The sequence below is a fragment of the Spermophilus citellus genome, assembly GCF_964194105.1.
Source record: "Spermophilus citellus genome assembly, chromosome: 18".
Lineage (NCBI taxonomy): Eukaryota > Metazoa > Chordata > Mammalia > Rodentia > Sciuridae > Spermophilus > Spermophilus citellus.
In genome coordinates this window covers 9,493,097-9,505,948 of record NC_138200.1, presented here as the reverse complement: position 1 = coordinate 9,505,948, position 12,852 = coordinate 9,493,097, and the positions used below count along the sequence as shown (strand labels likewise).

The following is a 12,852-nucleotide window of genomic DNA, read 5'->3' as shown; positions in this document are numbered from 1 at the left end:
TCGGGGGTCCCGGGCAGCGCTCACCTGCAACTCGGCGCGCTCGGCCTCCCAGCGCGCCTTCTCGGCTTCGAAGCGCGCCCACTCGTGCTGGATAAAGTGCAGGATCCCGGGCAGGCTCAGGGGCTCCGGACCCGCCGTGGGCCCGGGGCTGCCTCCGCCGCCGCCTCCCTTACCTGCCGGGCCGGGCCCCGGAGCAGGGCCAGATACCGGGGCCGCCCCAGTCGGTCCGGGGCCCGCGGCGGAGCCGAGCGGGCGGCAGGAGGAGGCAGCGGCAGCGACCGCGGCGGCCGCTCGCTCCTCCATCATGGAGGCCCCGGGGCCGGCCCGCGCGCCCGCTGTGCCTCGCGCGCCTGCGCGGCCGCGCCAACCCCCCGCGCGCGCTCTTGGCGGGGTACGGGGAGAGGCGGTGACGAGCACCGGGCCGGGCGCGAGCCTCGCCCACCCGGGTCGACCCCGAAGGCGCGCGTGCGCGTGGGGGTGAGGGCAGGGGCGGGGCGGTGGGGCGCGCTTGGAGGAGGGCAAAGGAGACCCAGTTCCCGCGCGGCGTCCGCCCTTGCAGGCTTGGGAAGGGGCAGTTTTCTGCTCCGCTCCTCCCCCTTCACTCCAAAGAGAGGGTTGTACCCCAACCAGACCCCAGGACACCGCTGAACAATCGCTTTCACTCTTTGAGAGAGAAGGGGGCCCCCGGGGGTGATTTCAGCAGTGGCCCCTGCTGATTTCTGGCTAGGTGGGTTATCGTGGTAACTCCCAGCTTGGAGCCTTCAGTCTCCCCTTCCCCTTTGTGGTTATGGAGCTCCAAACCTCTCCTGTCTCAGCCCCAGGAGTAGGTTGCTAAGGTAACCTATGTCCCTGGGGGTCCTTCTGCCCTTGCCCACATCAGTTACAGTGGCAACTCCCCTCACCTAGCACTCAGGTAGAAAGGACCCCAGCCCTAAGGACACTGAGAAAAAACTCTTCCCCAGCCCCTCCTTTGTAGCCACCCAGGTGGCATTGCCATAGTAACCATCTCCCTCTTCTCATCCTGGGAGGTCCATGGATCAAACCAACCAGGTGTTTTTATTTAGAGGAGGAGATGCTGTTTCCAGGCAGTTGCTATGGTTACAGGGCCTGGACCATCCCCAAGGATGTGAGAAACTAGAAAGACCAAGTGTTTGTTGCTACAGTAACAGCCCCTCCCCACCAGGTGACCCTAAGAACCAGGCCCAACAAGGTAGGGGATTTTCAGAATTGTCTCTAGGGGGTGGAGTGTGTCTAGAGAAAGGTTGTCATGGTAACAGTTTCTGTCACTTTTAGCCTTACCTTTTCTGGACATATTCATGAGAGAGGCATGGTTAAAGGTTGCTATAACTGTCATCCCTCCCACCCACCCCACCCCTCTCCTGAGATGCCCCATTTGGTGCCCAAACTTATGGGACTTTAAGAAAAAGGATTCCCTGACCTTGTAGATGCCACTTTTGTGGCAGTATGAAATTAGGCTCTATTGTGCAGAATTGGCTGACTTGGGGTTTTCTGGTTCTCCTTTCCTCAGCAGAGCAGCTCAGTCGGGCTGGAACCACCCTCCTGGAGCTCCCCCAGCCTGCAACCTAGGAGGTAAGAAGTCCCTCAGTGTCATAGCACTCTCACGTGAACTGCCCTTTCCTTATCCCCAAAGGCTTCCCCACATAGAACTCAGTTTTTCTGCCTGCTGCATGGGTGGAGGTTCACACCAGATGAGAGCAGCATACTTACAGTGTTTTGTGTGGAAAGGAGAAAGCAATACACTCTTCTCACCTCCCCTGACCACCTTTCTGGCAAGTTCCCTGTTTTCCTCTCATGCCCTCTTCTGTTTTTTTGCCCGTCTATAAGGTATTTGGTTTTTGTCTGTTTTCTCACATCTGGAAGGCAGCCCTGAGCCAATGCCTACCTCCTGCATCCTGGTTCTCAGAACATGGAGTCTGGCACAGAGAGAGCACTGAAGAAATATCCATTGAGTTACTGAGTTGAAATAATTAATTACAATGCCGTATTCACATATTCATGGACACATCAAATTAGGGCTGGGGAAGGCTTACTGAAGATAGATCAAGAGTTGGGCTGTAGTGTCAGCCCCAGGAGAAGCAGAAGAGTTTATTGATTTAAAGCATAACTCTAGGACCAGCTTCTTGGATCAAATTCTGGGTCTACCATTTCCTGTCTGTGTGACCTTGAGCAAGTGACTTTAAGTCTGTAGGCCTGTTAACTCATCCTTAAATGTGATCATATATAAGGATTAAACGAGTGAAGTGCTTAGAACAGTGAATACATAGGAAGTGTCAGGGCCAGACACATTGTGAGCTGATAAAATTGTTGATGTTGCTGTATCTTGATGCAGAACATGTAGAACATTCAGGGCTTCACAGTCATCAGTCATCCACCTTGCCCTCATGGAAGAGTCTGTGGTACTTACAGTTGGCAAAGCCAAGACCAACCTAATCGGGATACTAGATGATCCCTTTGTCCTCCCCTCACACCCTCCCCAGCAAGTAGCACCTCCTCCTTGGCCATCAAGTCCTCAGGTCACTAAGAACTCAATATCTGTCCTCTGCCCTGCTGGTCACCTCCTGGCCCATAGTCAGCCAGACAAAACGTGGACTTGGAGGACCTGGGCCCTTTCCTGCATCCTTCCCACCTCTGAACCGCAGGCTCCCCATCTTAACAACTTGAAGTCACTCCTTCATGCAACACATGTTTATTGGGCACTGGCTGTAAGCCAGGCACTGAGCAGGGACAAAATAGGTTTCTGGCTTCCATGGGAACCCTGACAATAATGATGCTAGCAGTAGGGAAGAAAACTAAGGCAGGGATGGGAGAGGAAGTATGTGGGTGTTAGGGACATGCTTGTTAAATAGGATGGCCATTGGAAGGTGACTCGAGCAAAGACCTGCAGGCCACAAGGGAGGAGCATCCAGACAGGTAAGAGGCAGTTCGGCAGCTAGAGAATCCTGAGTGTGTTTGAAGAATGGAGTTTGGGGGCCTCTGTGGCTGGAGCTGAATAAGCAAGTAGGAAAGGATGGTGCTCGTGTGGGGCCTCATGGGCAACTGCGAGGACATGGACTTCTGGGTTTTGGTTTTTTTTTTTTTTTTTTTTTTCGGTCCTGGAGATTGAACCCAGGGGCACTTGACCACTGAGCGACATCTCCAGCCCTATTTTGTATTTTCAGTAGTGACAGGTCTCACTGAGTTGCTTGGTGCCTTGCTAAGTTGCTGAGGCTGACTTGGAACTCATGATCTTCCTGTGTCCATCTCCCGAGCCGCTGGGATTACAGGCCTGTGCCACCACACGTGGCTTGGACTTCTCCTTTGAGTGAGAAGGTTGGGGACGGTTGAAACAGGGGAGGATCTAGTTTGAGTGTTAACAGGATCCCTCTAGGCACTGAGTGTGGAAATGCAATGAGACAAAGATGGAAGTAAGAAGATGGTCTCTCGGGCTGGGGATGTGGCTCAAGCGGTAGCGTGCTCGCCTCGCATGTGTGCGGCCCGGGTTCAATCCTCAGCACCACATACCAACAAAGATGTTGTGTCCGCCGAGAACTAAAAATATTAAAAATTCTCTCTCTCAAAAAAAAAAAAAAGAAGATGGTCTCTCGCTGACCATCAAGAATTGGAAGGCTCTGAAACTATCTAAGGACCACTTCTGTGCTCCTGGGGAATAAAACTCATTTGTTTTGTTTTTGCTTTTGTATTGGGGTTGAACCCAGGTGCACTTTGCCACTGAGCTCCATCCCCACCCCTTTGTATTTTATTTTGAGACAGGGTGTCTCTAAGTTGCCCAGGCTGACCTCAAACTTGCAGTCCTCCTGCCTCCACCTCCTAAATTGCTGGGATTACAGGCATGCATCATCATGCCCGGCAATTTTTGTTTGTTTGTTTGTTTTTTGTTGTAAATGAACACAGTATCTTCATTTTATTTTTTTGTGGTGCTGAGGTTCGAACTCAGTACCTCACACGTGCTAGGTGAGTGCTCTACTACTGAGCCCCAAACCCAGCCCTGTGCTTGGCAGTTTTAAGATTTTTTTCAAGCCCAGAAGATTCTGTGGTTTCAAAGTTTCTCACCTCCACATAAGTTCCACGAGAACAGGAATATTTTCTGTGTGTCCATGGCTGTAGCTACAATACCTAGAACAGTATTTGGTGTATTTAGTTCAACAGACTGATGTTGAAAGATTGATGGGGGAAAGATCAATCTAAGGCCCGGAAGGCAATTCCAATGTTCTAAAATTGGAAAGTTATTTTTTATTTATTTGAGATAGGATCTTGCTATGTTTGCAAAGCTGACCTTGAGCTTCTGCCTGGGTTCAAGTGATCCTCCTACCTCAGCCTCCCAAGTGGCTGAGACTACAGGTCCCACTGCATGCACCTAGTGCTTTCTTTTTTCCCCCAGTGTGGGGATGGAACCCAGGGCTTCATGTGCACACCAGGCAGTGCTTTGCCACTGAGCTACATCCCCAGCTCAGAAGTCATTCTTCGTGTGTGTGTGTGTGTTGGGGCTAGAACTCAGGAGTGCTTAATTACTGAGCCACATCCTCAGCCCTTTTTATTTTTTAGTTTGAGGCAGGGCCTTGCTAAGTTGCGATCCTTCTGCCTCAGCCTCATGAGTCACTGAGATTATAGATGTGCACTGCTGCTTCCAGCTCTCAGAAGTCACTCTTGAAGTACAGCTCAGATTCTTGTGGAGGGGGCAATACTGGGGATTGTACATAGGAGTGTTTTACCACTGAGCTACTGCCCTAGTCCTTTTTCTTATTTTTAGACATGGTCTTGCTAAATTCTTGAGGGACTCTCAATTGCTGAGTCTCTAAATTACTGAGGCTGGCCTTGAACTTAAAATCCTCCAACCTCAGCTTCCCTAGTCATTGAGATTACTGGTGTGACAACAACTCAGATTCTTAAGTGCTATCCAAACTGAATTGAAGAAAGACAAGAAAGACTGGGATGGATGGAGAGAGAAGGTGCAAAGACCAGGCAGGACCCAGGCCCAAGGTATAGGAGACCCTTCCAGACAGAAGGAACAGAATGTGCAATTGCTTAGAAATAAGACCAGTTTAGAAAACATTCTGGGTAACTTAGGCAGAGCTTAAGGGAGGTGTTTTAGTCAGCTTTTCGTTGCTGTAACCAAAAGACCTAACAAGAACAACTTTAAGGAGGAAAATTATTTGGTGCTCATAGCTTCAGAGATCTGAGTCCATAGACAGCCAACTCCAATTCCTTGGGGTTTAAGGTGAGGCAGAAATCATGGTGGAAGCGGACGGTGGAGGAAAGCGACTCAGAACATCCATCACACCAGGAAGCAGAGAGAGACAGCTCCCCTCCAGACAGACAAAAATATAAACCCCTCCATCTACCGCAATGGTTTCATTAATGAGGTTCTAGGCATAAAGTTAGCTAGATGAGATCGAAATAAAACACACAGACTCAGTTACCTTATTTATATTGCTAGGTCCGAGACGGCTCCCCTCTCTGGTTCCCTCCTCTAACCGCCCAGCAGGGCAGCAAGGATTACTCAGGGCTAGCAGGAGAGAGAGAGGGGGGGGGCCCTTTTATTGGGGAACAAGAGATTCAGGGGAGAATTCCATCCAATGAAGGTTGAGGGGGGGCTGCACTCCAAGGTCAGGGTCAGTGATTGGGTCTCCGGGGTCAGTGGTCAGGCACACCCCCACACGGATGGGCTCTCTCCTCAGGAAAGGGCCGGGAAAGCTCCGACACAGCCAAAGCGCCTCAGACCCTCAACGGGAGCCACCCAATCACGTGTCAGAATGGCTTCCCACACCTCCAGACAGACAAAAATGTAAACCCCAAGGACAAGTCCCATTGACCCATCTCCTCCAGCCACACCCCACCTGCCTACAGTTACCACCCAGATAATCACTACCAGGATGAATGCACTGATTAGGTTAAAGCTTTCAGAACCCAGTCAGCGCACCTCTGAACTTTGTTGCATTGTCTCACACATGAGCTTTTGGGGGTACCACCTATCTAAACCAGAATAGGGAGTGCAATAGGCAATGAAGCTGGTATGGTGGACACACAAGTGGAATGTTATAAGAAATTTTAACTTTCTCCCTGGGCACTAGGGAGCCGTAGCAAATTCTCAGCAAGGAGGGAGAGGTCACATTCATGCTTTATGAAGACCACCTCACTATTAAGAGGAGGGGACTTGGGCAGGAGACCTAGGGGAGGTTGGATGGGAATTAGATGGACCTGGGTTGAGGGGAAGCTGAGGAAATAGGAAGGAGTAAAAAGTATTTAGGAGGTAGGATTAGCTGTAGGTAGGATTACCCAGTTACACCACCTGTGCAGACATCGCCAACCTGTGGTGGGCAGAGGGAGACAGCACCATCTGGAGGCCAGTGAACAGGGACACATTGTTTCCTGTGTTGGCAGCCTCCCTTGATGTGACCCCTTCCACTTTTTTAAAAAAATTTAAATTGTTATAAAATACATATAAAGTGGGCTGGGGTTGTGGCTCAGTAGAAAGCACTTGCCTAGCATGCGTGAGGCACTGGGTAAGCAAATAAAAAAAAGACATATAAAGTATACCATTTTAACTAGTTTTAATTGTGCAGTTCACTGATGTTAAATACATTCATATTGTTGGGAAAACAACTCCAGAGTTTTGCATCTTGTAAAACTGAAACACTGTGGGTACAGCTCAGTGGCAGAGCACTTGCCTGAGGCCCTGGGTTCCGTCCCCAGCACTGCAAAAAACAGACACAAAACAACCCTGAAATGCTGTACCCATCAACAACTCCCCCCCTGCCCCCTGCCCCTGGCAACCACACCATTTTTTTTAATTCAGTTAGTGACCAACACTTTTAAATTGGGATAATTCTGGGGCTGAGGATGTAGCTCAGTGGTAGAGCATTGCCTAATGTGTGAGGCTCTGGGTTCCATTCCCAGCACCACAAAAAAAGAAAGGGGGAGGGGGGCTAGGTTCAGTGGCACACACTTGTAATCCCAGCAGCTCAGGAGGCTGGATCTTAAGTTCAAAACTAGCCTTAGCATTTCAGCAAGATCCTCAGCAACTTAGTGAGACCCTGTCTCAAAATAAAAAGGGCTAAGGATGTGGCTCAGTGATTAAGCGCCCCTGGGTTCAATCCATGGTACCAAAAAAAAAAAAAAAAAAAAAGAGAGAGAGAGAGAAAGAAAGGGGGAGGATTCTGATTTTAAAAAAAATCAAACATTTTTGGCTTTTCTTGTAGAACCAAAATTATCTGACTGACCATCAGGAAGGAGATGATGGGATGGCACAGGATTTGAGGAAATGAGAAGGGTCCAGAAGGCAGAGGCTGGGGAATTGTTGAGGGCTGCTGTCTAAGCGCTGCTCTGGAGCCAGGGCCACCTGCGGGAGGGAGAGATCAGGGCAGCCTCCTGGTGGAAGGAATGGTAGAGAGGAAGGTGCAAGTTGGCCTGGGATTGGTGCCAGGGTATTTATAACTGACTTGGAATCTGAATGAGAAGTTGACAGAATAGGCCAAGGATGAGAATGAACATGTAAAGTGATTCACTTGGGGGAAAAAAATCTTTTAAAAGCACAGCATGGCTTCATCCTGAGTGATACTGGGGATCTAGCAGTGACCAAGACAGACAGCCTCTGGTCCTGCCTTTGAGTGTCCCCATCTAGTAAGGGACAAAGCCTTGCACTTATGGCTTAGAGTGGCCAGGCTGGTATGAAACAACCCCAGGATGCCTAAGGAGCCTAGGGCAGGTGCGTAATCCAGCCTGGAAGGTCAGGGAAGGTTTCCTGGAGGAAGTGAAGTCAGAATGAAAGCCAAGTAGGGAAGAGAAGGGCAGTGCGTCTGGGGGAGGAGCTCTGCAGAGGCTTGCCTGGCATGCTGGAGGCCCTGAGTTCCATCCCCAGCACCAAGGGGTCGTTGAGACAACTGGGAGAGAAAGGCAAGGCTGAGGATTGAGGGAGGGGCCTCTGACAACCAGCTGCAGCCTCCCGTTTCATCCCATCTCCCCAGGATGCCCTGGATGCCCAGCTAGGGCCTAACTTCGGCCCCATGCGGCTCACCCGCTGTCAGGCTGCGCTGGCAGCCGCCATCACCCTCAACCTCCTGGTTCTCTTCTACTTCTCGTGGCTGCAGCACCAGCCCAGGAACTCCCGGGCCCGGGGGCCCCGCCGTGCATCTGCCACCGGCCTCCGCGTCACCATCTTGGTGCGGGAGTTTGAGGCCTTTGACAACGCAGTGCCCGAGCTGGTGGACTCTTTCCTACAGCAGGACCCAGCCCAGCCCGTGGTGGTGGCGGCAGACACGCTCCCCTACCCACCCCTGGCCCTGCCCCGTATCCCCAACGTTCGCCTGGCACTGCTGCAGCCTGCCCTTGACCGGCCTGCTGCGGCCTCGCGCCCAGAGACCTACGTAGCCACCGAGTTTGTGGCCCTGGTGCCTGATGGGGCACGGGCTGAGTCACCAGGCCAGCTGGAGCGCATGGTGGAAGCCCTCAAGGGGGGAAGTGCCCGCCTGGTAGCGGCCCCTGTCTCCACAACCAACCCAGCCCGGTGTCTAACCCTGAATGTCAGCTTGAGAGAGTGGACTGCCCGCTACGGCCCTGCAGCCACTGCTCCCCGTTGTGACGCCCTGGATGGGGACGCTGTGGTGCTCCTGCGTGCCCGGGACCTGTTCAACCTCTCGGCGCCGCTGGCGCGGCCTGTGGGCACCAGCCTCTTCCTGCAGACCTCCCTTCGAGGGTGGGCGGTGCAGCTGCTGGACCTGCCATTCGCCGCGGCGCGCCAGCCCCCGCTGGCCACAGCACACGCGCGCTGGAAGGCGGAGCGCGAGGGGCGCGCGCGACGAGCGTCTCTGCTCCGTGCGCTCGGCATCCGTCTGGTGAGCTGGGAGGGCGGGAGGCTCGAGTGGTTTGGCTGCAGCAAGGAGAGCACACGCTGCTTCGGGACAGTGGTGGGTGACACCCCCGCTTATCTCTACGAGGAGCGGTGGACGCCTCCCTGCTGCCTGCGCGCGCTCCGCGAGACAGCGCGCTACGTGGTGGGCGTGCTCGAGGCGGCCGGCGTGCGCTACTGGCTGGAGGGCGGCTCGCTGCTAGGCGCGGCCCGCCACGGGGACATCATCCCGTGGGACTACGATGTGGACCTGGGCATCTACTTGGAGGATGTGGGCAACTGCGAGCAGCTGCGGGGGGCTGAGGCTGGCTCCGTGGTGGATGAGCGCGGCTTCGTGTGGGAGAAGGCCATAGAAGGTGACTTCTTCCGCGTGCAGTATAGTGAGAGCAACCACCTGCATGTAGATCTGTGGCCCTTCTACCCCCGCAACGGGGTCATGACCAAGGACACCTGGCTGGACCACCGGCAGGATGTCGAGTTCCCTGAGCACTTTCTGCAGCCTCTGGTGCCCCTGCCCTTTGCCGGCTTTGTGGCGCAGGCGCCTAATAACTACCGCCGCTTCCTGGAGCTCAAGTTCGGCCCTGGAGTCATTGAGAACCCTGAGTACCCCAACCCCGCGCTCCTGAGCTTGACAGGCGGCTGAAGCCCTGACGCCCTCACCTGGTGTCTGGGGAACATTACGACAGAAGAGATGTCCTTTGTTTGGGGGGGTTCTGTCTGGATGTGGAGAAGCTTAGATTGACAATGAGGGGGGGCACGTTCCGGAGAAGGGACAGGTGAACTGACCGAAAAAGAAACGCGAGGAAGCGCACAAGAGAAGCCTGGCTGTGGCAGGGAGAGACCCAGGCCAAGCGCCCGAAGAAACATCCTGCCCACTGTGAGCGATGGTTATGTGTGGGAATGTCCCAGGCCATTACAGTAATTGAAGGAGCTGCTGGCATTTGGTAGTCAGGCCCAGAGATGCCAGTCTGTCCCTCAGGGCCCGGTCCAGAGAAGTGCTTAGCCAGAGATTCCAAGAGCCCTGCACCACGGGGCTGGGAGAGTTCGAAAAAAAGGGATGGAGAGTCGGGTCTGGGGACAGACTGGCGAGCTTAAATCCTGGCTCTGTCACCTCCGCATTGGGCCTGGGCGAGTCTGCTTCAGGATCCTGCAGGATCCCGAGTGCCTGGATTGGGGGTCTTAACAGGAGCCCTCAGGATCCTTGGCTGCTGGGGTTGCTTCCTGCACTAGAGGGCGCATCTGTCCCGCTCGTGGTGGCCTCCTTGAGCCCAGTGCCTGCTGCAAAGCCATCCTGTCTCTTAAGCCTTTGCTGTTCTCTCAGAGGCCCTGTGGCGCAGGGCCTCTCCATTCTCCGGGAATGTGACTTCTTTCCTCTGGGTCAGCCACTGAGGTGCGTGCTGCTCTTAACCCCATCTTGACAAGGAGGAAACAGGCTGAGAGCTCTGGATCCGGCTCTGCTCATTACCTCGGTATTTCAACTCTCTGCACCTGTTTCCCCACTTCCCACAAGGGGTGAACAGTAATCAGGTTTATGGAGCCAGGCATCGTTCTTAGTGTTTACATGGACTGATTTATCCCTCAGCTTTATCCCTCACCCACCTAAAGCCACTGCTGCTATTATGTCCATTTTGCTGTGAGGAAAACTGAGGTGAGAATGGTGAAGTCACTGACCCAAGGTCAGACAACTTAGGGAGTAGCAGACTGGAGACTTCAACCCAGGCCATCAGGCCCCAGAGCTCATACTTGACTTTCTCAGGATGACCCCTCTAGAAACAGCAACCCAGAGGGACATGAGGGTCCCATGCCACTTAGCAGTTACCTGCTAAGCCTTCCTTTTCCATCATGCACCTCAAAGTCTGCAGTGTTTGAGCATGTACTCCAGGATATGTGTATTTATTTATAAATTATGTACAAGTACTACTATCAGTCTGTGTATTACTAATAAGGCTTAATTAAATTATTCCACTTAAAAATAAAGAATGATTATGAATGGGGGTGTTATATTTTCTTGCTGCATCCTAATGACTTGCTCGGCACACCTCCTAAGTGTGCTTTGAAACAAACAAAAAAAAAAAACAGGAATCCCGGCATGGTGGCAAGTGCCTGTAGTCCCAGCTACTAGAGAGGCTGAGCCAGGAGGATCACTTGAGCCCAAGAGTTTAAGACCAGCCTGAGCGACATGGTGAGACGCCAGCTCAAAAAAAAGCACAGGCTCCAAGGTGGCAGAGGCCTGGCTTCAAACCACTGCCACTTTCTCCCAGTATGAACTTGGACCCTTGCCGTGTATCTGGGAAGTGGGACAGTGAGAGCACTCGGCCTCTGGGCCCCTGTGAAGTACTTCAGAGGGGAAGCTCCACATCAGGACCAGGCCTGAATCCTCGTGTGGCCATCTATTATCCTGTGGCTCTTAGGCAATTCACTGCAAAGAAAAGGCCACCGACTCCAATTTTAAATTAAAGCAAGCTTATATTGTTCACACAAAGAAAGCTGGCCAGCAGGTCTCTCCCTAAGCCGGGCTACAGATCAGCCCCCAGCTCTCCAGGAACCAGGTTTTAAAGCACAAAAAGTTCAAATGTATGAAAGATGATATATCATGAGCTCTGTAATGTTTTGAACAATCAATAAAAAAAAAAAGCACAAAAAGTTGCAAAGGAGGGGTGTCTTGAGAACTTACAGCTAACAAGATTTTGACAAGCATAATACAAAGGCAGATAGCAGGTTAATGATCTACATGGCATGATATTTCAAGATAAGGAGTAAATTCAGATCCCAACATCAGAATTTATGAGGCTCCACTGAGGTTTCAGAGAGGGTTGTTATCTGGTCAAGGGGAGCCAGGTATGGTGAGTTCAGAGCACGGGCAGGAATTCCAAACAGGTTTAGAAACCTCAGTAATTTATAGTAAAACAGAAATTAACTTTTCATGACTTTGTGATGGGATTGCTCCCAATCTTAAAATGGAATTAGGCTGGGTTCATCATTAACATAGAAATGGTGGGGTAGGGGGGGGCTTTAGAAACCAGGAAATAAAGACAAGCTTGCGGCCCAGTCTCAGACATCCAAAGCTGGGCTTCCTGCACCTAGCCTCTGCCTTCAACCACTGAACCACAATGGTTCCCAAAGAATATGGAACATTTTGGAAACGGAAGGGATGTAGGTTATTACATGACTTCTGGCTCCTGGCAAGCAGGGCCTGAGCAGAGGGGCCTCTGCAAGTCTGCGGGACACCACCACGCAGTAAAGCAGCAGCCCTGCCTCCCACAATTTTCATATGTCCCAGTGATGTTCAGGAGGGAAAGACCATATTTAAAATGTTTTGCAGCTGAGCTGGGCATGATAATGCAGACCTGTAATCCCAGTGACATGGAAGGCTGGCAGGAGGATCACAAATTTTGGCTAGTCTCAGCAACTTAATGAGACCCTGTCTCAAAAAGATAAACAGGGCTGGGGATGTGGCTCAGTGGGAGAGTCCCCTGGGCAGTCTCCAGTACTGGGAGGGGGGGCGGATTGCAACTGGTCAACTAGTTCAATGATATAAACATGTAGGTGCATCAATTCTTTCTTTTTTTTCTTTTTTCTTTTTTTTTTTTTTTTACATTTTTGTTGGGGGTGGATACTGGGAATTGAACTGAGGGGCACTTGACCACTGAGCCACATCCCCAGCCCTATTTTTTATTTTATTTAGAAAATAAAGTAAATCAATTCTCACTGAGTTGATTAGCACCTTGCTTTTTTTTTTTTTTTTTTTTAAGAGAGAGAAGGCTGGGAATGTGGCTCAAGCGGTAGCGCGCTCGCCTGGCATGCGTGCGGCCCGGGTTCGATCCTCAGCACCACATACAAACAAAGATGTTGTGTCCGCCGAAAACTAAAAAAAAAAAAAAAAAAAATTCTCTTTCTAAAAATAATAAAAGAGGTAAATAGAGAGCCTACATCCTGGGAACAAATTTTTACCCCTCACACCTCAGATAGAGCCCTAATATCCAGAATAT

General features: G+C 51.7%; 2 protein-coding genes across 10 annotated transcripts in view; one reads left to right on the top strand and one right to left on the bottom strand.

Moving 5' to 3' along the window:
- The window catches only part of STRN4 (striatin 4), a 23,322-nt gene extending 22,871 nt beyond the window's left edge, over nucleotides 1-451 (bottom strand). For both annotated transcript variants that reach the window (XM_081275259.1, XM_081275260.1), the window contains exon 1: nucleotides 25-451. In XM_081275259.1, coding sequence (XP_081131385.1) covers nucleotides 25-306 — 282 coding nt within the window. In that variant the 5' untranslated portion in view covers nucleotides 307-451. The remainder of the gene's footprint in view (nucleotides 1-24) is intronic.
- Nucleotides 1-12,852, top strand: part of FKRP (fukutin related protein) — a 12,923-nt gene extending 71 nt beyond the window's left edge. The window contains exons 1-5 of one of the 8 annotated variants that reach the window (XM_081275268.1): nucleotides 586-727; nucleotides 1,529-1,590; nucleotides 2,868-2,931; nucleotides 7,983-9,621; nucleotides 9,667-12,852. In XM_081275268.1, the coding sequence (XP_081131394.1) occupies nucleotides 8,022-9,506 (1,485 nt within the window). In that variant the 5' untranslated portion in view covers nucleotides 586-727; nucleotides 1,529-1,590; nucleotides 2,868-2,931; nucleotides 7,983-8,021 and the 3' untranslated portion in view covers nucleotides 9,507-9,621; nucleotides 9,667-12,852. Of the gene's footprint in view, nucleotides 1-411; nucleotides 478-585; nucleotides 837-862; nucleotides 1,211-1,528; nucleotides 1,591-2,867; nucleotides 2,932-7,982; nucleotides 9,622-9,666 lie in introns of those variants that run through there. The other 7 variants (XM_081275267.1, XM_081275265.1, XM_081275261.1 and 4 more) reach the window with 7 other exon arrangements.